Source organism: Larus michahellis, chromosome 1, assembly GCF_964199755.1.
Source record: "Larus michahellis chromosome 1, bLarMic1.1, whole genome shotgun sequence".
Taxonomy (NCBI): Eukaryota; Metazoa; Chordata; class Aves; order Charadriiformes; family Laridae; genus Larus; species Larus michahellis.
In genome coordinates, this window is record NC_133896.1 from 51,877,916 (window position 1) to 51,904,571 (window position 26,656).

At 40.3% G+C, this 26,656-nt stretch overlaps 1 protein-coding gene across 5 annotated transcripts; it reads left to right on the plus strand.

The window, feature by feature from the left end:
* The first annotated feature begins 2,694 nt into the window (after nt 1–2,694).
* TMPO (thymopoietin) lies at nt 2,695–26,422 on the plus strand. 5 transcript variants are annotated; one of them, XM_074575605.1, is made up of 9 exons: nt 2,695–3,149; nt 12,717–12,843; nt 14,480–14,638; nt 16,146–16,246; nt 20,872–20,991; nt 21,095–21,190; nt 21,748–21,858; nt 23,146–23,240; nt 24,528–26,422. In XM_074575605.1, exons 1-9 carry the CDS (start codon nt 2,907–2,909, stop codon nt 24,820–24,822), a joined length of 1,347 nt encoding a protein of 448 aa, XP_074431706.1. In that variant the 5' UTR covers nt 2,695–2,906; the 3' UTR covers nt 24,823–26,422. The 5 variants fall into 5 exon arrangements, with proteins under 5 accessions (XP_074431706.1, XP_074431714.1, XP_074431676.1 ...); XM_074575575.1 differs by having other exon boundaries at nt 2,759–3,149; nt 12,720–12,843; XM_074575585.1 differs by lacking the exon at nt 20,872–20,991 and having other exon boundaries at nt 2,759–3,149.
* The last annotated feature ends 234 nt before the right edge of the window (nt 26,423–26,656 follow it).

Consider the following 26,656-nt stretch of genomic DNA (forward strand, 5'->3'; position numbering starts at 1 on the left):
TTTCCAAGGCTCCTAGAGGCTTTTCAAGGTGAAACATACTTATCTACACTTTAAGTTATTACTAACACATTTGGAGAGGAATTAAATTTCCTTTAAGCATTTCCAAAACACTTGTCACGCGATACCCATCTTCCAGGAAGAACTTTGTGTAAAATATGCTGAAAAATGAACAGAACCATTTAAATTGTTCTGTTCAGGTTTACAAGTGCTAGTCAATCCACATTGGTATATGAATATTTGCTTTGTATGCATATGCTACCAATGGAAGGAAGATGTTTCTACCAACTGTTCAGCCTCACTGTCTAACAAACTGAACAGGTAAAGTATATACAGCACCAAGAACTGAATACTTTTAGATATAAATTATAATGAACTGCCAGTGGTGGCCACCTCATATCACTATTTATGCTACTAGCTAAATTAACTTTCCCAAGCTAAACTTCTCGCTTGTATTAATTACTTTGTTACACCACACCAATTCCTCAGTTGGAAGCAGCAGGCTTCTTGTGGGTGGATCCCTGATTTGCCTTGAAATTACCTCCCACGAAAATAACCCTCAGCACCTTCCTCTAACTGATACTGTGGTAATGGCAAGGTAAACACAAATGACAGCCACCATATTTAGTGATGGAGCAAATCAAAATGGAGAAAATTCTTTTCCTCAACAGCAATTGAAAACTCTTTTTGGAATGTAAAGAGGAGTGGGTCCAAATGCTAACAGTCCTGTTTCATGTGCGTGATTGATAGGCAAATTAAAATATTTACAGTTCAATTCTTATCTCTGATGCTGCAGTATATCAAAAGCATAGGATATATAATCAGATCTAAGATCTGATTAATCATATCTCAGCTTAAATCTGATCAATCAGATCAGATCTAAGCTGAGTGGTGCGGTGGACGTGCCAGAGGGATGGGATGTCATCCAGAGGCACCTGGATGAGCTAGAGATGTGGGCCCGAGTAAACCTTATGAAGTTCAACAAGGCCAAGTGCAAGGTCCTACACTTGTGTCAGGACAATCCTCGTTATCAATATAGGCTGGGGGATGATGTGATAGAGAGCAGCCCTGTGGAAAAGGACTTGGGGTACTCGTGAACGAAAAGCTGGACATGAGCCAACAATGAGTGCTTGCAGCCCAGAAGGCCAATCACATCCTGGGCTGCATCAAAAGAAGCATGGCCAGCAGATCCAGGGAGGTGATTCTCCCCCCTCTACTCTGCTCTTGTGAGACCCCACCTGGAGCACTCTGTCCAGCTCTGGAACCCTCAGCACAAGAAGGACATGGAACTGTTGGAGTGGGTCCAGAGGAGGGCCACGAAGATGATCCGAGGGCTGGAGCACCTCTCCTGTGAGGACAGGCTGAGAGAGATGGGGTTGTTCAGCCTGGAAAGGAGAGGGCATTGGGGAAGACCTTGTAGCAGCCTGCCAGTACCTGAAGGGGGCCTACAGGAAAGACGGGGAGGGGCTGTTTGCAAGGGTATGTAGTGATAGGACGTGGGGAAATGGTTTTAAACTAGAGCAGGGTAGGTTTAGATTAGACATTAGGAAGAAGTTCTTTACAATGAGGGTGGTGAGACAGTGGCACAGGTTGCCCAGAGAGGTGATGGAGGCCCCATCCCTGGAGACATTCAAAGCCAGGCTTGATGAGGCTCTGAGCAATCTGATCCCTAGTTAAAGATGTCCCTGCTTACTGCAGGGGGGTTGCACTAGATGACCTTTAAAGGACCCTTCCAACCCAACACGTTCTATGATTCTATGATTTTATGATCTATATATTAAACTGTTCCCATCATAAAATACAGGAACATTTATAGCAGTGTGTGTTCCCAGCAAGCAGTGTGTAAACACAGGAAGGTTTAACTGGCTTGTTTAAAGACCATGCAGTCTTAAACTCAGTCCTACTTCCCCAGCAGGGACACACTTGTGAAAGCTCAATAAAATGACTACACACCCTTCAAATTTTGCAATACTGTAGAAGCTATTCATTTTTTTTTGACGTGTAAGCGATCACAACAGCAACAGTCACACTAACAGATTAGCTACCAATTTCCCGGCGGGGTTTCTTCTCAAGCCTGACAACGTATTACAGTGAAGCTTAGCCCTTGGCCGGCGACAGCAGCAGGTCCGATTAATCTGTGAGAAAACCCCCGCCCTTGCGGGGCAGCCGCCTCTGCAAACCCAAGGAAAGCCGGTGGGCAAGCTCTGCCAGCCGATCGCGCCAGGCAAACCGGTGCCTGAGGGTGGCAGATGTCACAGCAGGTCACCGGGATCACAGCAGGTTACCGGGAGCTCCTGCACCGTCCGTCACCTCAGAGGCGCGACGCCGGGCTCGAACCGCCACCCCAGCGGGGTGCTCCCGCCCCTTCTCTCCCGCCAGAGGAAAACAGCCTGCCGCTTCCTTATCGCCGGGAAGGGCGGCGGGGAGACCCCGGGAAGACCCTGCCGGCAGTGTTACAGGGAAAAACGCCGTTGACGAGGGTCCCGCCTCGCCGGCGGGGGCGGAGAAGGGGCGTCTACCGCCGCCCGAGGCAGCGCGCGCTGCCGCCCGCGAACCCCACCCCCCGCGCCTCTCCCGCCTGAGCTGAATTTAAACTGCGTTACTCTCCCTCGCGCAAAGCACTAACGCTACTGGGTCCCGCGCGCCTCTCCCTTTTCTCACCCGGTAGCCAATAGTAGGGCCGCGTCGTTCCCCTCTCCGCCAATCGGGGAGCGGCTTATTGCCGGCTGGGCGAAGCGCTCGGTGTGCGCGTCCACCCGCTGTGGAGCTGGGGCTCTGGCGCGGGGCAGGCGAGTCCTCTCCTCCTCCTCCCTTTCCTCCTCCTTCCTCTCCTCCTCCCCCCCCCCGCCCCTTCTCCCCGCGCTTTGTTGGTGCCTCTCCCGGGAGGGCAGCGGCGGCGGCCGGCGGCGATGCCCGAGTTCCTGGCCGATCCGTCGGTGCTGACCAAGGAGAAGCTGAAGAGCGAGCTGATCGCGAACAATGTGAGCCTGCCGGGCGGCGAGCAGCGCAAGGACGTGTACGTGCAGCTCTACCTGCAGCACCTCACCGCCCGCAACCCGCCCGCCGCCGCCGCGCAGCCCGACTTCTCCAGCGACGAGGAGCGGGAGCCCACGCCTCTCGGCGCCAGGAACCGCGGCGCTGCCGCCGGGCGGGTGAGTACCGCCGCCCCTCTCCCCGCCACCGCCCGCGCTCCCTCGGCTTCCCGCCGGCCTCGGGCCCGTTTTCCCGCCCGAATAGGTCCGGCCGCCCCCGCACGCTGGTGGGAGACCGGCGTGAGGCGCCGCGGCTCCCCGCGCGTCCTCTCCCGCCTTACTTGAGGCGCGGTCCGGCTCGGCGATCGTGGCCGGCGGGGACGGTCCTTCCCGCCTGGGGCGGAGGGGCAGGGGCGCGCTGCCAGGCGGCCGCCCCGCGGCGGGAAGCGAACCGGGAGGCGCGGGCTCGGTGGCTGGGCAGCCGCCGGCTTCGCCTCCGGATCCCCTCCCGCGTGTGCGCTTCTCGGTGGTGGGGGCTCCGGAGCGGCTCGGCCGCGGGGCGCCCCGGGAGGGGACCCTTCGAGCCGGGGAGGGGCAGCGCGATCGCGCGTGGAGCGTGAGACAATCCAGTCCCCCCTGGCCGTAAACTGGGAAGGCTTCCCTCGGATTTGGCGGGCGGTCTCGTAAGTGAAATGCTTGGTGGTTGGAGGAGTAAAGCGGGAGAAGCTCTGCACGAGGCTGCAACTTACTTTGGAAAGACGACTCCATCAGCTGTCTCGGTTGTACCGAAGCAGCGCTGCTTTGTGCAGATACCCCCAGATGAAAGGATGAAGTTGGGAAGGAACAGCTCGTTTGTTTTGTTTAATGAAGTGGGCTGCTTAGTGTAAAGAGGGTCTGCTTAATGTAGCTGTCTCGCACCTCTAAGCATATGTTTTATAGCAAAGTGTCTCTGCTGCGTGTTCCGTTGGTCTGCTACATGCTTTCTTAGACATACTTTCTTTTATCATGTAAGGAAAAAGGGGAGGAGCTGATGCCACTTGGAATTTTTCCCTTTCGGAAAATGTGATTTCCTTTTTAATTTTTATAAGTGGTCTGTAAACTTGCATATATTGAGAAAGCAATATTTTCATTCATAATTCTAAGCTGTCTAGTCTTGTGTGAAGGCTTGTGTAATGATTGCCTGCTACTGGAGTTGTAATGTGTGTGACATTACAAGTATTTAATGGTAGTATCTGAAATACTGTCTCTCAAAGCTCATTTGTAGAGAGAGTGCAGAGAAACTGGCTCCTTTGAAGGTTTTTCATACTTTAAAAAACCCCAACAAACAGTTCTTGAATTAAGAAACTGAAAACTGCAACTAAAAGAGGAAGAGATTTCTAAGCAAATTATTTACCTCTTCTTAACGTCTGTTTAATTCAAATACTTAACTAGCGTTCACTGGAGAAATTTTACAGTGAACTAGACACTTCTGTGACTTATAGTGGTCTTGCCTGTAGCGTTCATGAAGTGCTTTTGAGTAAAGTAGGATGAGCTTGAATCTGATATGTTTCATACTTGTAGGAGAAGGAAAGTCTTGTAACTGCTGAAGTTCCTAGGGCTGATTTTTCCTTTCCCTTCTCCAGTGCTTAAACAATTATGAGTGACTTTTTTTTTTATGTTTACAGAATGGGTGGTACTCTCACACTTTCCTTAACAATGTCTGGAAGGCTCTGCTATTACTGCTAGTCTTGTGTGTTAATATTAGAGCATAACTTCTAAAACTTCAGTGAATATTCTAGTGACAGTTGCTTGTATTTGGGGCCAATGTGCTCTTCCTTCACCCCCCACATGCCCCTCTGCCTGCTCCCCCCCTAAAAAAAAAAAGCTCAGCAGATGCGTGCTTGTTTTCTGTATAATACAACTGAGGTAGTTCTGAAACTGCTTGTAGCTTGAGTGGCTGTTGTCCCTGTTAATGCCTTCTGGCATAAGGGTGCTTCTCTGATCTGCTGTCCTTCCAAAAGAGTGACATGAGGTTTCTGTAGTGACTTGCCCCCAAAACAGTTGAAAAAGAGATGTAGGGTGAAGAAAGTTTGATATCCAGGGGAGTGGGACTTTGGTATGAAAACTAGGTGAAATACCTTGATAAGATAAAGGGAGGACAGGAGGGAAAGCACTCAAACCTAGAAAACTAGAAATAAGAGGCAAAGAGAGGAAGTTGGGAATGCGAGGCATTATGGAAAAGAGGAATAAAATAAAGGAATCCCATATTTCCTGTAAGTCACTTTGTAGGCTCCGGAAACAAAGGTGTATTCAGCATCCTCTGTCTTTCACTCTTGTGTGTAACTGCATTGTTTTATCTTAAGTATTCCTTTTATGTGCACGTTTAACAGGACCGGAAAACAATTTGCACTGGCTGCATGAAAGTACTTTCTAACATGTACTGGTATAATAACATGTCTCGTTTTCTGTTGTTAGGTAGAGATCTGAGTAACAAAATTGCAATGCTTTATTAGTTCCAGTTTTATGTATATTACAGGTCCTAGAAATTGTAGTATTGGTTTGTGTATGTTGGGGGGGACAATATAAATAATCTGTTTCAAACTTTTAGGCAATAAACTAAATATGTTTCTAGAACAGCAAAATACTTTGTTATATTACAAAGGTCTCTTCTGTGGGATTAAAAAGTTTGGACTGCTCTATTCTGTGTTTCCTGTATCAGTCTAAAAATTTGAATACTGCTTAACTTGAAAATTGCAATAGTATCTTAAATCCAGATGACTCAGTCAAGGCTAGCATTAACTTGTGGAAACATGTGAAAGAGCACTTAGATAGGTTTGCTTTTTGGAGGGTTCTGTCCTAATGTGCTTTCTGCTGTTCTTTTGTAATTTTTTTTTGTATTTCTTTGGATATAGCTTAATATTATACAACTCTTAAAAAAATTAATTAAACCAAAAACCACCCAAAAAAACCCAGTCAAAAACCCAAACAAACTGATTTAGAGGAGTGAAGACTCGTTCCCACTCCTGGGATGGATGAATGAGCTCTGGATGTGTAGAGGGAGAGGTAGAAAAGGGCCAGAATCACTCTTGGAACAAAGAAATTTGAATAGAGAAGAGCAATACATGAGAGATGTGATTTTTTTTTTTTTCTGAAGTTTGTGCTTATTCATAGCAATACTGAGACAATGGTTGTGAGTACTGAACTTTTTGTGTGCCTGCCTGATGAAATCCAAGTGACTTGAGTGAGCAATCGTCTTGGTTGCTCAAGTCCTCTGAAAGGATTGGGGTCAGAATCAGAAAGCAGTCTGGGCATAGGCTATCAAAGATGTACAAAATATTGTTTAATGTGGCTTTTAATGTGGAGAAATTTATTGTAATCGGGATTACATATTGGCCTGAGTGAGGGTGGTCCCGACCTGTCAGTCGCTGGAGGGATTTACTGGGCTGAGCCTTCCCCCCCCTCCCAGCCCGGGCCCGCTCGCACCTCCCTTTACCGAGTGCCCGGAGCCGTGACCCTCTCCCGGCCCGCCGCCGCGGGGGGTTACGGCGCGTTACGGCGCTCCCGCCCGTGCGGCGGAGAGCGGCAGGGCCGGCCGCCAGGGGACGCCGCTGCCGCGGCACCCTCCGAGTGTGGGGGAGTGAAAGGGGGGGGCTCGGTTTGAGGGGGAACGAGCGCGTTCTCTTCTGTCTGTATCGGTACCTTACTGCATCTGCCAGATGACTTACGGATGCTGAAGCGGGGAGAGCAGTATTTTTGTCTTAAGACAGCTATGAGGAACAAGTTCCGAGGGGTATATATACTCTGAATATCCATGTTGCAGTCATTCACTGACAGTATCAAGAGACCCGGTTTAGCTTTACTGTCCTTTCAATGTTTTGACGTTGCTGTAGTCATTAGTAATTTTAAACTGTCTACACTGTCATTTTAGTGTTCTCTTTTTCTACATTCTGGGCATTTGATAATTCGCTTAGGTGCACGCTTTCTATGGATAAAAGCTGTGCAGCAATGAGAAAAACCCTGTAGTTTTAATTCTACTACAAATTATATCTTTTAAATCCCTCAGTCTTCCAGCACAGCCCTAATGATACTATATAGAACCTATACCTCTCTCAGAACAAATGAAAACCTTAGTATGCTAGTGGTGTAAAGTTAATCTGAGACAGGTGTCATGCATCCATAGTGATGCTGCTGCCATTGCATCTGTGTTTATTTTGATCTGTGTTTTGTGGTTGTTTTTTTTTAATTCTGGTACAGTAGTGAACATACAGATGATTAACATGCATGTATGAGCAGATCAAAACTTGCAGGGGTTTTGTTCTGACTGCGTTGTTTTCAGGCCCTGAAACCATCATACTTTGGAACAACAAACTCTTTAGGCAGTTAGCATTTTTTTGTCACCTAAAGTTAAAAAATTATTTTACTGTAGTAAAATTTGACTTACCTTCAGTGAAACTCAGGCAACGTTTTTATGCTTTGTAATGTGATGCAGCAAAACCCCCTCCTATTGCATAAAGTTCAGTCTGCTTTGTAGAAGATGGCTTCAAATGCTGTCAAATACATAAAATTCACTAAACCAAAGTAAGATTGTTAGCCCAAACATTTTTTTTTAAAAAAGAGCTTTCCTTTGAAATGTTTGAAAGTATCATTTTAAATATGGCCACTTCTCTATATGTAATACTTCTCTTATTTTGGGGCAGGAGGGAGGATGGGAACAGGCTTACTTTGACTATATACTCTTACCAGGAGAGGAAAAGCTATTAAAATCATGCTTATTTTGCCTGCAGTCTGATAACATTGTCTGGAGGAGCCAGCTTCTCCAGCTCTACTAATGTTTTTGAGCAACTTTTTTTTCCTAAGCCTATTTAGCATAGTGGTATGTGAGGATAGTGGCTGGTATGTGAGACACCTTTTTGCTGCAGGGGGAACTATCTGCATCTGAATGCTCCTGGTCCTGATTAGATATGAGCTGAATATCAGGATAGCTCAAAGGAAAAATAACTATGAAATGGCATTTTGGCCTCTTCAGGAGCATTGTTTTAAAGCACATACCAAAAATATCATTTTGACATTGTTGCCAAACTGGAGCAGTTCAGAGCTCACAATGTGTAGGTTTTTATGACTCAGCTTGTTGGTACATTTCATGTCCTGGATTAATCTCTTCTAAACCACTGAGTGATATTTTTGACCTTTAAAGTGGTGATTTGAAAAAGATCAGTCAGGTGTTTCCTTCTCACTTCTGTTAATGAAGGTATAATGAGAGCATCTTGACCTGAAAGGCCTGTCTGAAAGTTTATAGAAGATACCTATCAAGTAAAGATGTTATTTGTTTTTTAATCAAGTAATCAGGTAAATTAAGAGCTCACTTCAACTCTTTATGGTCAGAATGGTGTGGCAGTGATAACATATGGAGCTAAGGTAACTGTATGGTTTCAACCCCCTTCCCTATTGGAAAAGGGAAGGTAATAGTAAAGCTGGTAGTTTATGAAGGTTAGGAGTGTAGAAGGTGAAACTGCACACCTGGATAGGTGAGAGAATGTAAAGCGTATATGCTATCCACTGAAGGAAGAGAATCTATTCAGTGTTTCCCGTGTGGCTGTATCTCTTAATTATGATGTGCTGTACGAATGTGACCCAGAATACAGATTAACACCTTTATGGCCTTATAAGTGGCACTCATCTGCTGTCTGAGTGACAGCTGTGCGCAGTAGGGGGGAGGTGACTGTGTAATTCCTGCTACAGTGAGAAGTCCTGCCATGCTGTTCTGCACCTTCAGACTTTCTGCAGTTCTAGGCTCATGAACTAGGCAGATACGTTTGTTACAGTGCTGGTGTAATAACTGCAGTTATATTTAAATAAAATAATCCTGTTGAAGTAATTTTTGTCTAGCAGTGCATGTCAGTTGTTCAGCAGGGGCACATACACAATCCAGATCTCCAGGTTGGTGTTCAGTTGATTGAGCCATGAGACCATCTGTTGGTTTGGTTTCTTGATTTGTTTTTGTTGTGAATTTTTAGTCTTTCACTTAGGTTCTCTGGAAACAATTCTTCATTATGCAGCATTTGCTTTCAGAGAGAGTCCATTCCCTTCACTGAGTAACATGGAAGTTAGTGTCTGGGGGGAAGAGGGGGTGGAAAGGTTAAGTAGTCCCTAATCTTAGAATTTAGGATTGTTACTGTACATAGGCTCGGAAATTCTAAGTCTGGCATTTACTAAGGTCAAAAATGTAGAGAATTCTGAAAGTTGAGTGCATCAATATCTCTGAATTACTGCTGCATAATTTCCTTTCTGTTGTTTATTTTGTCTGTCCTGTAGCTTTTGGTAAAAGGCGTTGGAGGTTAAAAAGTTCATTAAGATTTTTTTGTTTTTTTTTCTTTTTAAATTCTACTGAAGGAAATGTTTGTGTATGATAGAATAAAAAGTGCAAGGGGAATAGACATCTATATTTCACAGTATAAGTCTATTATTGAGACTTGGCATGTGCAGTCCCTTACTTGCCCTTCCCCTAAGAGAAATACTGCTATTTGTTACCAGAGATGACACTGTACAAACTGGAGAATTAAAGAGCATTCTGTTAGTGTGATTTGGGCTTTCTTAGCCTGTCTTAATCTCATTCGGAGAAATAGTAAAGAAGCCCTGAGCCTTTCTGCTTCTAGTGATGAAGCTGCACCTGTTTGAGATTAAAGTCCTTGAATATCCTAATGTAGGTGCCGTTTAACTTGGTATTTGAAAATGCGTTTTTTGGTGATGTCCAATAGTTGTCTGCTATATTATTTAGTGGCTTCGTCAAGATGTTACTTACGCTTGTGTTTGGTGGAGTAGTACTAGAACTAGTAAAGGTGGTTGTAAATTTTGTCTGATAAACTGGTTTGTGGCTGTTGGATCCATTCAGTGGGAATGCCGAAGATGAGGTAGGGGGTAGCTTGCAGGTCTGAATTCTCATTCCTTACACTTTTCTGCTCCTCTCATTAGTGAAAGAAGGTGAAAGCCTTTTGCTGTGGAGAGGGGACACCCTGAGAAGGTGAACTTCTCTTATACTCATGTTTTCCTTTGGCCCTAGAACTGAGAATGCTGTCTGGGAGCCCCATGCTTATAATTCACTTCAGTACTTGTTTGAAGGGTTGGGTCCTAGTTAATATGAAACCAAGCCTGACAGATACCACTACCAAAGTGCCATCTCTTTGATGTGAACAAATTTCTCAAATGAAATATGTAGATCCTCTTACATCTTCTGTTTTCTAGAAAATAGCAGTATTTTTTTTAATGCTGCTAGCTCTGGATGGAATTAGAAGATCTTCAGATGAGGATTTATTGGTCTGGGTATAGTGTTGCAAGAATATTTACATTATGTGCAAAGTGATTAGCTGCGCCAACTTTACTTTGGTAAATCCTGGTGTTCACCACAACTTTGTTTTAAGCACTTCACCTCTGCACCACAGTAAGCCAGCTTTAATTTTCCTAATGGTCACCAGATCAGGAAAATATGTGTATGTGGGTTTTTTGTTTAGTTTTAATTTGCAATGGTAGATTTTAAAGCTAGCTCTTGATCTGTCTCACATGGTAGTCCCATGGATAACTTGTCATGATGCACAGAAAATGTAGTGGTGCTGTATAGTATAATAGTGATGGTAATTAAAGCTACTGTTGTTGCTGAGGTTAATGCTGTCATAGCACAGCCAAGGTATGAGACAAATTATTCTGTCCTGCCTGTGCTTCTAGGGACTGTTTTTTATTGTCCAGTGAGTGGTTAAATGGCAGCTTTCTACTTGTACAGGTGAAGTCACTTGCTTCTGCTTCAAAAGAATAGGTGTTCAAAAATAAAAGTTGAAGACTTCACAGAACACAATGTAATAAATGCATCTTGCTGTATTAATGAAGACTGTAGATTACCTTCAACTTTTCATCCCCTCCCTGCCCTTTTTCTCTGCTGAAACTGACTATTCTGATGGTCTTAATGTGTGGTAATACTGCAGGAAAAAATGAAATGGTACTTGGAAGAAGAAAAAATACCAAAGATACTATGAGATAAGTGAGTTGACTTATGTTAGAGGATCGTATTACTCATTAGTTGCAGTTAGCTTTCTGGTAGGTAAGACTTCTGTGAAGTGTCTAGTGGAGTACTGCGTAATTCTTTTGGTGTATATTGTTATAGTTTCTTCTGTGGCCTCAAAATGATACAGAGGCAGAAATACATTAAATTAGGATTGCAGTTACTTTTAAGTGCCATTGGAATGTTGATTTCCTGTACCATGGTTGTAGTTTTCTTTTGCAATATGGAAGTAACATCTTAGTTCATCTGCTTGGTGATGTGTGCATGCACCAGAGCTGTCAATAGTCTAAACAGATGCCAACAAGAAAGCCCAGCGTGTGTTTTGGAACTCTTTTCCACTGTTCGGATGGTTCAGTAGTCCAGAAAAAAATGCACTGAATAAGAAATTCTTTTTAATGTGATACTTAACTTGAAATATTGTTATGACCAACACATTCAAAAGTAAATACAAGTCTCCTATAGGTGCAGGTAGGTTGTATTTTGTGTACTAGATAAGTAAGCTTGGTTATTTCAAAAACAAATTTTTATGTGATAAACGAGTTAATAAAGTGAGTTGTAAATCTGTCATTAGTCATATCTGCCGCTTTAGTGACCCTGTATAACAAGAAAGAAAACTGTTAATTGTGACTGAGTGTTATAACATATTTGTATTTGGAATTTTAGTCTTTGGTAAGTACTAGAAAACCCAGATAGGTCCTTCAGGCAACTAAGTTGAGAAAAACGTTAAGTGTAGAAGTTGTATATGTTTATATCCTACAACTTTGAGATCTGAATGTGATTTATTTCAAAGCAGTACCAAGATCTTATTTAGTTGAGAGCAAGCAGATCCTAAGCATATTTTTTCTGTGTTACCTCCTCACTCTCTTGCAGATCTTGGAGCTTGAAATGTCTATTGTAGTAACAAAGGCTTCCCAAGTTGAACAAATGTTATGATTGCTCTGTTTGGATATAGTGGAAACTGCTAATTTAGGAGTAGCATCTTGGCAGATTATTTTGATAACCATCTGTATGTAGTGGTAATGTGTTGCCAACTGTTCAAGTAGTGTTGCCAGAGTTGGGTTTAGGATTTGTTAGAGCTCCAGTAGCAGTGGCCTGAGCAAACAGGCAGGATTTTGGAAGTGTGAGGGTGCTTCTGGTGTTGGCTTTCCTGCACTCAAATTTGTAACATCATGTAACTTTACGGAGAACACCAGGGTAAGTGAGAATGGGGATTTTGGGAACTTGGTTCAGAGGGTGTGAATACTGAAGAACTTGTTCCATGTCATTAGAGGAGCAAGTATTGACCTACTGGGTAGAAGAATAATGTGAAGAAATGCTAGTGGAACACTGTATTTGTAGCTTGGAGTATTGATTGTCAAATGGCTAGAAGCTTACCTCACCAGCCATAGGAAAGAAATCCTCTTATATGCTTGAACTTTAAATTAAAACAAAGGATCAGAATAATGAGCAAGATTGTTTTTTTTTTAACTATAGAGGAGGCTTGTGATGAGTATTTCCTTATAGAAGTAGGAAACTTGTGCATGTTTGTTTAGTTTAGTAGGTGTAAATGTTTGAAGTGTTTCAAATAGGCCTTTAATGTGGGATGTATGGGGAGAATATAATTACTTTTCTGGTTTTGTATGTTTAGAACTCTCGTATCTTCCTGTTCCCTTAGAAGAAAAAGATGTGTTCTGTATAACTGGAAATGCTCTGTCTCTTGTGTCTCCCTTGCACGCTCACAGAAGGCCACGAAAAAGACTGACAAACCCAGACCAGAGGAGCAGGATGACCTAGATATAACAGAGATGAGTAATGAAGATCTTCAAGAGCAACTTGTGAAGTATGGAGTGAATCCTGGCCCAATTGTAGGTAGGTCAACTGAACTAGCAAATATTCATCTCTTCAACGTGTTTCTCACTAAACCTCAGTTCTGGGTGCTCTAAGCTTCTCTGATACAGTTGCTTATTAAATTTAGTACCAATACTGTTACAATCCTACTTCCCACTTAAGATGTTTTCATTGAACTATTTACATTGAGAAGCATTGCAGTGTAGGCAAGTCCACAGTTTGTTCCTCTTGTGGTCTAGGCCAGCTGGAGATATTCCAACTTCAGTTCTGAAGCTGTGTAACTATTAGTTAAAGTTCAGTGCTGGGATAATTAGGTCTTCTGATACAGAGGTTGAGATCTGGAGCCTGCTCAAATAGAAAATACAGCTTACATAATAAGCTAATAGCACTGAGAGCAGAATGAGAACATGGAACTTCCCCTTCCCTAGAGAATTTCCTACTCGCATTGTGCAGTAATGTTTTTCCTTTGCTGTTTTGGTGTTGTTTTTTTGTTTTTTTGTTTTTTTTTTTTTCTGGCCCCTTGAACCTAGTGTTCTATGCTGCATGCTAACCTAAGTCAGGAGAAGTCCTGTCCGCAGCTTAATCTCCTGCCTTGGGCACTCATCTGTGATGTGGGATCAAAGCTTCTTGCCTTTCAGATTGTGCATTAGCCTAATGGCAAGGGACTTTGATTTCATGACTTTTTTTTTTTTTAAAAGATGGTTGTCTGTAGTGTGCGGAGTCTTCTGTGGAATGTTCTTGAAATCCTGGGTGGGTGGAAGTGAGAGGGATGGAGCCTGGAGTCCTGTGTGTATTCAAAGTCATATGCGTAATACTTTTCTGTTAGCAGTTTTTGTATGCCTTCCCATTCAACCTGTTCCTCCTGGATAGCACTCAAGTCTTTTGGAAAAATTCCAGTACCTATGCAGCCCACTGGGAAGATGTTCAAATTTTGTCTTAAGTGAAAGCGTTAGTTCTTACAGGGTATGGATTCTGTTTCTTGTGAGAGTCTGCCACTTCAGCTAACAGCTCAGGCACTGGTCAGCTCTGCAGACTTTTGCCAGCACAGTCTTGACATGGATGTGCTAGACTTAATACCGTCTAGTTTTAAACATCTGTCCTCTTAGATCAGGTGAGCCAACCTGATTGCTAGATGCAGCAAACAGGAAGTTCTGTTGTTGCTGCGTACTTGCACCTCTTCTGATGCTTATTGGACTGAATTTGCCAACAGGGCAAAGATTAAACTAAAGGGGAAGGGGTATTAATTCCAGGGTAAAGGGATTAAGAGGATAATAGTAGAATCTGCATGGAAACTGTTGCCCTTGCAATATCAATCTCACAATTTTTTTTTTTGTGAGGGCATAACAACTTGTGTATTGCAGCATATGAAACAAAACATCTAAGAAGCAGGTAAGTTCCCTTTCCATAGATAAATGCTTGTAACTTTCAGGGTGCTCAGGGGTCCGGGTTTATCTTAAGAATTCTCTTAAACCAAAAAGTTAGAAGCTTTAGAGGTAGAGTTATATACTGGAGGAGTATGTTTTGGGCCATACAGACGGATTAATAATACAAAATGTACGTTCAGAGATTGCCAAGGAATATGTACCAGCCAAGTCCTAGCAATCAAGTCAGGGGAGATGAAAACTATATCTTTAGTATGTATCCTTCCTTGTTATAGCTACCACTAGGAAACTTTATGAGAAAAAACTGTTGAAACTGATGGAGCAGGGTCCAGAACTGAAGGCACCAGTGCCTCTCCCAGCGGTTTCTTCAGCTGCTGAGAACACCAGACAGAACGGAAATAATGATTCTGACCAGTACAGTGACAATGAAGAAGGTAAGACTTGGGTGGAATTTGTGTGTAAAGTATTCTAATTACACATCAGCGATATTTACAGTAGAAGAAATATCTAAAGAGGGTATGATCTTGCTGTTAGGTGAGGCTTTAAGATACTGTTGTAGACCATGTGAGTCATGTACTTGATCATGCGGTCCTAGCACAGTGATCTAGATGCCTGTTCTGGGAAAGGAAACTTTTTTTGCTACTGAACTGTTCCCTTTTGTCCGTTTTCCCCAGATTGAAGCCTGTAAATTGGATAGGAAGAACTGTGTATGAAATGTTCCAGTGTTCTTTGCACTTCACCTTTAAGTGCAAGTGCAATTTTGTTTTACAGTGCTTATAGTAGTTGTCTTTACTGTGGGATAGTGTATGAATGTTTGTTAAACTTCTGTACTTTTTAAAATGTTGCTTAATATCTCTGATGTATGACTCAATCCCTTCTATGTTCTATTCCTTGTGGATTTAGCTTGGGGTGGGTTGATTGATTGATCTTGGATGTGGTTTTTGCGATTTTAATATCGTTTATATCAAAAAGCATAAGAGTGGGGGAAGTTTAACCTAAAACAGACCATAATACATCTTACAAAAAGTAAAAATAATGTAGGTTTAAAAGAGTGTCTTGAATGGAGTGTTAGAAGATGTTTATTTTGTGTGGTTTGGTTTTGGGGGTGGGTGGGTTTTTTTGGTTGTTTTGTTTTGGTTTTTTTTAAAGGAACTTCCATGGGGATAGGACAGAAAGAGTTGAAATACAGCTAGAAACTTGATGGATCTCCCTTGCATATTTGGGCTTGGTTTTGAACTTTAATCTTTTGCACTTTCAGATGGAGAGGGGATGTTAGAGATTTACTTATTTATGTTTAGGACAGCTAAGAGCCCAGTCACAACTGACAATACTCCTTATACTTATGTATGCTTCCTCTAATTACCAGACTGTTCAAAGGCTGCAGGGGGGGACAAAACAACCAAAGTAAACAAACACTCCCCTGGCAAAAACAAGTTTTCCTAAATAAACTCTAAATGTGTTGGTGTAATGCTGTTAGGATTTTAGAATCTTGCTGCTAGCCACTCACACTTCTGCACCAGAAAGTTCTGTATAAAAGGACCTATTTTAAAGGAAAGGAAACTACCAGCCTAAACAATCCTGAAAAGCTTTGTTACCCTTACTATAATCAATAGTATAATGGTGCTTTGGATAAAGTAATTGCAACTTGATACCAGTTTCTAAATGGAACTGCTGGATTGGTCAGGGCTTATCTGAAGTGGAGGATTTCTAGGACAAAACCAAAATCAGTGTTTTAAAGTAGTTTTTTAAGGTTATTCTTCAACAGTCTTTGTTCTTCTGCATTCAATAGAGAAACTTACCTGTTATCTCACAACTTTTAAAGGAAATGTTAACTCATAACAGAGTTATGTTGCCTCTTAAAATTATTAAAATACGATTGATTTAAACTAGTACAACAACCAGTAGTATTTTAGAAATTTGTTATATTAAAACCGGTTACAGATCCGAAGACTGAGCTGAGGCTTGAGAAGAGAGAACCATTGAAAGCCAGGACGAAGACTCCAGTAGCACTCAAACAAAGAAGAGTTGTTGAACACAACCAGGTATGTTTAATTTAGTGGTATCTGGAATGGCTACTAACTGCAGGTGATGGGCTTACTAAACACCGTACTACTTTTCACATAATCACATTTGACTAAGTGGTCTATACTGGTTTTGAAAAGTTCTTTCGGAAAGCCTGTTCTAATACAGCATGAAAATCTTGTGAATTAACTATAGCTGCTGTTTTTAGTGTGTCTGATAACATGCAAAATTATGGTCTGCTAAAAGCTGTTTGTCTGGCTTGTCAGCTGCTTTAGCACCTCTTAAGAGAAAAATAATAGGCAACCTTAACATATTTAGTTTTGGAAGCCTGACAGGTTAAGTCAGATGGGTTGATGTCATCCTGTTGGATGTTTGTAAACAACTTGATTCAATAAAAGCAGCATTATTTTCTTTAAAAAAAAGTTTGGAAAATATTTTGGGTTTGTTTTGGCTTTTTTGTGTGTTTTTTTAGAAGTGTTTTTAAATACATATATGTACATCATCCTCCTGTCTATCTGTTTTGATATAGATATGTGTATGCATTTTAAATACATCTTTTCAATGACTGTGATTTAAATATAATACATGAAGTAATATACTTCTGTATATGCCTATAGTTTTAGAGAGAGAAGTTTGTATGTGTGTGTACACACATGCACTAGTTATCTATATAATATTTTTCCTCCTACTATGCTTGTAGCAGCAGTAGACATTAATTTGCTGGAATAAAAATAAGTAACAAGTTTAAATCTTGCTGTACGTACCACTTGTCCTTTACTTACAAATAACATTAGTTCTGTTGTCTTGGTGGAAGAGGGATTTTACAGAAGCACCTGAGGTTTTCAAACTGCTCACTGAATACTGGCTTTGGTGGTTGGTGGCTGATCTGTCCTTGTGATGTGACAGTGTCACTAAATACTTTGTTCCCCATCTTAGGTTACTTAGGATCTTCTACAGTGTTACTCATCTGACCAATAAGTAGTGGCGTTGTGCTACAGTAAAAGACTTGTATAGGAAACTCAAAATCTGACCTGTTAATAGCTTGATGTATTTTAGTGTATTGCTGACTTTTCTCACTGCTTTATAGTACAGTAAAAGCCAGATTCTTCCTATTTAGATACTGTGTATGTATGTATAAACGTGCTTTTGCTATGGATATCTCTTAAAGCAGGTAACATGCTGCTGTGTGAGCTTGTGTAATACAACACAGTTATGGAGAACCATTAATAGTTCTGCTTATTTTTAATTGGATTTTTAGGGTACAAGCTGAACAGATTTCACTTCTACAAGTCAACACACACATAGTCGAACACATAAAATATTTCTTCATTTATTCAGGCAACTTCTGCTCGTGCTGGTCTTTATAATGGAATCTGAATCTTGAGGTTCTTGTATTTTAAGTATAAATTTTTTCTAAATTGCTATTCACACGGAAATCCTTGCTAACCTCAGTGTAATTAGAGGTATATAGAATCATAGGATTGGAAGGGACCTCTGGAGATCATCTATAATTCAGCTATCAACAGACAAAGCTTCCTAATCTTCAGGGATACTTATATGTGCTGTATAGACACAATATTTTGCGACTTGCATATTTTAATTAATTAGTTAATTGAAGGAATATCACTTAATTAGTCCAAAAATGATGCTAGTTCAGGAACTCCAGCTCCCTAGCTTTTTAAACATCTTGCCTTGCAACTCCAGACTGTTGTGTAAAAAAAAAAAAAAAAAAAAAAACCACAACTGCACACCGAAAAACCCCACCCAAGACAAAAAAGAAACCTCCCACCAACAAAACTTTAAAGGTGCTTGAAGCCAAGAACAGCTCGGTGTTTTTGGCTAGCAAATGTGTGTAGACATATATTTTGCGCTGAGAATAAAAGTAGATGATGGGGAATGTTACCTTTTTTCTTTCCCTCTTCCTGTGAAATTGGATCTTAAGTTTGCAGCTAATGTGTCAAGTGACCGTACTCATTCTGCAGCATTATACACAGCTGTCATGCACTGCGTGGCAGTGGCTCAGAGATTATGAGTCTCTGAAGAGTGGTGGGTCTGAATTAGTCGGTAGTGAGGTGTGAGCAGATGCGTTAGTAACTTCTGGGTCCGGTCCAGCACTAGTGTGAGTCCAGGCATACACAGCTGAAAGGATTGTCTGTCATTTGGCACGGATGGATGTTGCAGTTCTCTTAAGAAAAGAGTGCAAATAGATAGTCTTTAAGCAGGGTGGTGCAAAAGAAGTTGGGTGGAGAGGCTGAGCAGGCTTATGGGTCTTATCAGTCAGTTAGCAGTGGAGGGCTAGATGAATTTGAGCTTGGCTGTTTGTGCTTAATTGCTTCCTTGTAGTGAACTGGAAAAGCTGGAAGAAAACCCTAATTTGAATGCCCCCTTCCAGTCAGGCAGATAAATAGAGAGTTCAAAACAGAGCCTAAGGCCTCATGGTAGATGGCACTGGACAGAAAGAGGCTGGCTAAACAACTTAAATGTTAAGGAGTCCGAGTAATGTAGAACTACCATCCCTCCTTGAGATACTGTATCGTGACATTCTGCATGTGCTGTGTTCCTGTACTCCTACCTGCATTTTTTGACTATCTATATAGCTTGGCTTCTTAAAAATAAAACATGCAGCATTGCAGCTGCTGGTGTACAAATTTCATGTGGCATGCACCCAATAGAAAACTTGGTAAGTGTTAGCTGAGGGAAAATCATAATCTATAGCTTTAATGCTTGTGAATAATGATGGTTAAAAGCACATGCTGAATAGTTAGTACGTGTGTACTGCACCGTTGTAACTCTCTGGTTATACACCAGGTGTTGGGGTCCCTAAGTGTGAGTATTACATTCTAGTAGGGTTTCTTTAGTGGTTTTTTATTTTGACTGTTGAATATGCTCTTCTGAAGTCTGGATGGGTCTTACACAGTAGATTTTGGTTTTTTTCTTAGTATTTTCATGCAAGAAAAAAATTAAAACTTGGTATTTAAAACACATGACTGGCAAGCATCTGAAGAACTAAGGAGAGAGGCAGTTATTTATTGCAGTACTTTAGTTCCTAGTCAAACAGCCTGGGACAGGGGAGCTCTCCAATAGTGGGATGAAGGAATTGCCTAACTACTTTCTTGAGTGGAATGTGTTTGAGTGGAACCACTCTGAAATTAGTGTTTTTCTCCAAGCTTCTCAAGAAGAACACCTCTCAAATAGAAAGTGTATGGGTGTGAGGTGGGGAGCCATGATTGAAGGTTGCAGGCTAAAGCTTTTCTTAACAGGGAAGAGAAGCCAGTGTCTGGTGAATATATAAAGAGATGTTGGGAAGTCTTTTATCAGAAGTCTGTTTAAATGGAAAAGAATATTGGAGACTTGGGCTGAAATCTACAATTCTATATGAAACATCTGAATCTGTTTGGACTTGAGGTCTGTTCATAAATATACATCATTTTGTTTTCAAAGTAGTTCAGTGACTTTGGAGTAAAGCAAAACACTGTTGCTCCCTCTGCTGGATATGTGGCAGCTGTAACACAGCTTCTGTTAAGAATCATAAAGCTGCTCAGCTGCTAGTTTCACTAGAGTAACTTTGAAGATACAAGTGGGGAATGGATAAGGGCGTTGTTAGACCTTTTTTCCCTCGATTAAAAAAAAAAAAAAACTTTCTGCACTGCTCTTTTAAAACATTGGGGGCTAATATTGTTCCACTGAAGTTACTGCTGCTGTTAAACCTGTAACTGACAGTTGCACCACTCTGTATAACTTCCGTCAGCACTGAGTGTAACTTCCAAAAACTTGGTAATACATCAATGCATGAGGTGTTACTGTGCAAAGACTTCGGTATTAACAAAGTAAATAAGTTTAAAAATAAAACTTATACAAGATTTTTCTTTTTATTTGGTTATAATCTAGAAGAAGCAGGCCCTCATCTCCCATTCCCTCCAGGTCTATGTTTGGAATTAGTTTTGAGGAGGATTTTTTCTTTGAGCATGACACTTGCAATAAGGTGTAGGGAATGATCTGTGTTTGTTAATGGCTATAAGACTTCCTGTTGTTACTTAGACTTATGAAGATCTGTGTCAGGCTTGATCATTTAAACTCACTGTTATGTCAAAATTTTGTGAGTTTCATCTCTGTATGTGGAAACTTTTAAGATTATAAAACATCTCCCCCTGCCCGCTGTGGCTGGAGATCAGTTCCTGTTGAAAGTTAGGTGATTGTGCCTAAACCTTTCCCATCTCGTGTTGGGAGAATAGATCCCTATCTGGGTAGAGAACAAGGTGATGCTTTCTGCTTATGTGCATAGATTAATTTTTTTGTGTAGGCAGGTAATGTAATGCTCCTGAAAGCTAGCATATCTGCTGTCTGTGACTTGATGTAACTGTTTGAAGCATTAGTTATTTCAGTGAGCAGACTATTGGTTTTCACTATTGAGCATTATCTAGTTAGTTCTGTATTTGGAAAAACAATGTGCTTTAATGTAAGTATTGTGGTCAAAACTACTAATCTAGTTAGCTATTCATTACTGAATGTATTAGGATCCAAAATTTTTTTGGATTGTAAACACACTGCTTCTGGAGTATGCATGCTATTCTGGCTTTTGGTTGTGGGTATCCAGTGTTGAGAGCTGGCTTTCACGTATTTGATCATGTGTTTGATGCTTGAATAGACTTATTCTCAAGATGGAGTTACTGAGACTGTCTGGACAAGTGGATCTTCAAAAAGTGGACCTCTGCAGGCATTTTCTAGGGAGTCTACAAGAGTGTCAAGAAGAACACCAAGAAAAAGGGTGATGAGAGGCTTATTATAATAGACATTCTTTTTTTTCTCACTCTTAGGGCCCAGTGGCTGTTTTATTCAATTGTTTTCTTTTGTTTGTTTTAAACAAACAGGTGGAAGCTACAGCGCAGTTGCCTGTAGATGATGCTGTAATAACAGAGAGTACTCCCATAGCTGAAACTATATTGACTGCAAGCAACGAGACCCTAGTAAATATGCTTAGTAAATATGTTTAATAAAACATGCAAGTAGTATTCTTCTGTAATATATCTTTGCTCATAGAATCACTCTGTTTCAAACAGATAGTCATACTTTCCTTAAAACAGTCTTCTATTCAGTAGTCTTTGAAACCACATATTCAGTATCTGTATTGGTATCTAATGCTGTTTGCTTTGAGATGGGACTAGGTAGACACCTAGGTCTCATCTAATGCCTTTTCTGGGGGCGGGTTGAGAAGAACCACTCTAAAAGAACTTTTCTTAATTTCTTTAAGTACATGCAGAATATCTGCTTTTAAGTTTGGCTTTACTTGTGAACTAAATAGCTTTTATGTTTCTAAATGGCTTAAAAGAAACTACTTGGAATGATAAGCACTGTGTTTACTATGCTTATTTCAGAGTATCTGTTGCATAACCTCCTTGAGTTAATTCCTAACATGCATATATACAATGCATGTAAAGGTTTCCTTGTTTGGTTCTGCCCCCTTCTTCCTTTTATTTTTATATTTTGGCTGATTCTGAGTTTGAACAATTTTGAATCTCGGCAGGTTGTCAATAGGGTGACTGGAAATTTCAAGCATGCAGCTCCTACACTGTCAATCAGTGAACTCTCAGACATGCCCAGAAGAACACCAAAGAAACCATTGATGACAGCTGAAGTAAATAAATTAAAACTTAGATTGCTATTGCTTACTCTCTCTGAAAAAGATTATTGTGTGCATGTGCTTACTTATGGAAGGGGTGGAGGATGTCACTGCCCAGGTGGCACTAGTCAAAATAGGCTAGCATAAAAAAGAGAATATAAGATTATTTTTATCTTCCCCTTTCAGGTTTGGGAGGGTGTGTGTGTGGAGATCCTGCTTTGCCTTAGGATTAAAAATACATAAATAATGTTTTGGGTTGTTATTTCTCTTTGTGCTGCTACTTTTTGGTACAAAATGTAAATGTTTTTCTTTTAAATTCTTTGAATAACTCAAGAACAGAGCAAAATTGGGTTATCTACCTTTGATCTTCTAAATCAGCCTATCCTGAAAAACCATAATGTGCCTTAATTTAGGGAATCAAAGAGTAAGGTTACTTTTAGACCAAAAGCCTGAATTTGAAAAGCATCTGTAGATTCCTGTCCATTATCAAGAAGGAAAATAATTCTTTTGCTGTCAACTTATTCAAGCTGTCAAAATTGTAAACCTCTTGGAGAACTGTCTAAAGCACTTGCAAGTGTATGTAATGTATTAATGTAGTACTGTATGAATGTAGTACTGCAATATTGTGGAAACTTAACATTACAAGATAATCCTTAGCTGAATTTAAATGGAATTCATTGCTTCATGTAGTTACTGTAGATGAAACTTGTATTAACACTGGTGAAGCCTGCTCTACCAGTGGGTCTGAGATGTATGAAACGGGCTGCTTTATTTGTTTATAAGGTGACTGCAGTGTAGACTTAGTTGTCAAATAGAAGGCTGTGGGAGAACTCAATGTTCTATTTCAAACTGCATAAGTTTTTTCCAGTTAGTATTCTGCGGTACCGTGGCATTGTTTATTACAGCAAGAAGAGACAGTTTGCCCGTATCAGTGCTTTTTTAATCATGTTGGCCACAACCAATCCTGTGATCTGCTCAACACGGCCATGATAGAGGTGATGGTTAAGTTTTTTTGATCATCTACATCATTGGCCGGCAAGTGTATTGTATTTATACAGTCTGTTCTTTATCTTAAAGGAAACTGAGGAGAGCACTGAACGCTTTAAGACACCAAAAGTGATCAGACAGCTACCACTAACAAAGGTTCAACTAACTTCTAAAACCCAAGAAGTAAACTTCTTGAATGTCACTGGGGACTCATTCATTCTTACAAATTGCATATGGTTGTGGTCACTGAGATAGCTATGTGGGAGCTTTTTGGTTTGTGGTCTCGTAGGCCTGTAACTGTTTTTGATTTCCTAGGTGCTGGAGAAAACGAATACAGAAGAACGAAGAGTAGAAAGGGATATTCTTAAGGAAATGTTCCCTTATGAAGTGTCAACGCCTACAGGAATTAGGTATTTCTAAGGTTTATGGGGGCTTGTTTCTCTGGTCTTGTAAACTTATTTAAGCTGAGAAGTATTTTTTTATTATATTGGTAGATTTGGAGGAACAGTTTTTTGCATTCTTGCTCAGTGTCAGTTGAGATGACCACCTAGGTCTTCTGTTCTATATACGTAGTTTTGTTAGACAAAACAGTCTCTACTTAAATTGGGGGTTGGAGGACAGGGTAGTACTATAGTAGGAATTATTACTGGAATTTCTGGATGCTGGGAGTTAAATGGGAAGAGCTTCTCTGTGGTAATGGCTCACAATATTTAAGTTTTTGACTAGATGTAACTGCTTTAAGCTTACTGTTAAGGGAAGATCTCCCAGTATAGATTTGAGCTTTCTTTTTGAAAGCCAAAAAAATCTTTAAATACCGTATTTTCTTCTTTAAGTAGCAGTCCTGTTGTAGTCAAAATTACTCTCAGCATGAATAAGGATGGCATCTAGGAAGGGCTATTAAATTTTTCTTTTTGCGACTTTGTTTCAAGTTTTGTTTAAATACAGCCCTTTTGATAATTAGGCAGTTCATGAAACTTTGTCCTGTGTAGAGAATATGAGAAAAATTTCCCTATGGTTAAGATGTGAAATCAACTCCTGTGTTCCCAACACATTGATTATAGCTGCAATTTAAACTGCAATTGCATAAAGTCTTACCATAAGAATATATGGTACCAGTTACTAGTACTGTGGTGCATGTGCTCACCATTCAGCTTTCGCTCTTGTTCTGAAGTCTATCAGTCTAGTTAAATCTATGCCACTTTTTTTTTTTAAATAAAAATCATGCACATGTACTCCTTGTATATAAAGACTTGGCAGTGTATGCGGATTTCTTAACCCTTACTGCTTTGTCTTCTGCCTCTGTATTGGCTTAGCCATCCGTAGATATTTTGATGGCCAGGGACAATCTTTAGGTTTAGAAATTCAATTGGGGCTGCATAAGTGATCATTAAAGGTGTAGATAGAGACAATTCCTAGAGTTTTATTGCCAGTTACGATCCATTGATTATGTGGATAAGGTGAAGTAAATTGTCACTTGAGGGTTTTTTAAGGTGTGTTTGTTTGAACACCAAATGAGTAGCTTTAAAAATAATAATGATAGAAATGTTGGAGTTTGAGACAGGTATTTCAGGTACTGCATTCACTAGAAACAATTTTTAGTTCTTTTAGTTCCAAATTTTAGTTCAAAAATTTTCCTGCATACCTTAAATTGCTCTTTTAAATGTGCAATACTTTAATTTTATTTTTTTAATTAACAGTGCTAGCTGCCGTAAGCCAATCAAAGGAGCTGCTAGCCGGCCTATAGAGCACAGTGACTTCAGAATGGAGGAAAGCTTCTCTAAGTATGCTCCAAAATATGATACCTCAACTAACATCATCAAGTCGGAGAAACCACCAACAAAAAAAGAACGCTCCATTCCCCTATGGATAAAAATTCTTTTCTTTGTTGTTGTTTTGGTCTTCTTGTTTTTAGTCTATCAGTCTATGGAAACTAATCAAGGAAATCCTTTCTCTAAATATCTGAATGCTCCCTCTCAGGACGGTGCCAAATGAGTATCTTTTTGAAAGGCACACCTGATTCGATCTCCTGTTTTTAATTGTAGAGAACTCTTCTGCCCTCTCATCGGCTCAAGGACTTCTTACAAATAATGTGATTGGAACCTGATAAATTGGATAAATGAAGCAAGATAATATTAAATGGACATCAGTAACTTTCTGGACTTTGGACTAGTAGGAGACCACTTTGCTATAGGAGTAACATTTTTTTAGATCTTTGAACTTTTTGTAGGCTTTATTTTTTTAATGTGGACATCCTTTAAATTGATTTTTGAGAAACTGTATATTTGTTTTTGCAAGAACTTGGAAGCTGAGAAGGGCAAAAATGTAGTAAAATGTGAAGCTGTGTTTTTAAAGCTTTTCCTTTGTACAGAAAAGAAGTTGTACTTTTACTTTTATCCCTAGATTATTGTGGCGGAGGATTTTAACATAGGTGATAAAGGGAAATGCATTTTTGTATGCATTTTTTCAGTAACAATGTAATTGAATTTGATCTCTTAGGATATAGAGAGAGTACAACAACCACCTTTTCTGTAGATTACTGTAACTTTTTAGTAAATGTAACTGTAAACCTGTTTGCGTTTCTGTAAAAGTCTTAGTATCATATTAGTAACTGTTTAAGCGTAACATCATTTAAATGTATATCTTCATTTTAGTGCTTACAGTGTTGTAGGAGCTGAATACAAATCTAATTGGCAAGAGATGTCTTAGAGGAACTTATTTATTAGTAAAATGCGTGGAAAATAAAAATTGCATCAATATAATTTGCTACTAAAATACTTTTTTGGGTCAAGGTTGTTATCTGAAGTAGTCTAAATTCTGACTTTAGCAGTGGTCTTTCTTTTTTTTTTAAAAAAAGCGAGGTCTTTCCAACACAGCTTTATGTGATTATCTTTGAATATTCATTTAGAGAAGTACTCTCAAAGTGTGAAAATTCCATATGAAGTTTTATTCTTGTATGAAGAGGGCATTGCTGCATTTTCTGCTACAGTTTCATCTTCTAAGGTGAGATTTACTACTTTCATGCAGTTGAATATTTTTCTCAGTGAAAGCATGCTGAAACACTCTATATTGTGTAACTTAGTTGAGCAGGCAGCTGACTTCACTACTACCAATGAAGAGTGATAAGCAACAATTTTTAAAGTGAATGTATACATTTTGGTGCGCTTTAATCTGCAGCATACAGATGTTCAGTCTCATTGCTTGGTACAGAATTGCAATAAATCATACTACTTATTCTTAAAGTGCTACTTATAAAAAGCTGAGAACATTAGTTAATAGTATCTTTTTACTCTAGGTACAATTATTGTGTAGACTATAGCTATGGGGAAGCTTTACTTTCTGTGAACTTTGGGACAAACATGGTAATTTGTAGCAAAGCAATGGAGGGGGTTCTGTTAAGACTAATGTTATTTTTCCTTTTAATCTGCTTTTTTGAGTAATCCAAATAGCTAAACTTGTGTCCATCCTATAGAGAATTGTAACATAAGACATTCACTTGGTGTCAAATTGCGGAAAAATAAAAATGATTTTAATGTGTGTCAATTTTTCCATATCAAAATAAATGCATTGCTGAAACGCAGCAAAAGCAAGACAACTGATGTATCGGTGGTATCATTTTGTGCTGCTACAGTCTTCCATGTTTAAAAAACATAATTAAAAATCTGATGGTAGACCCAGAGCAGTTAATGTCAACACTTGGCGGGAAGAATATTCATCATACTTGCACTATAATAATAGGTTTGCACCATAATCCTTTAGCCTATGTTAGACCTTTAATTTGGGGGCGGGGGGGTAGCGGGGAGAGAAGCTAGTTTTCATTTGCTTTTCA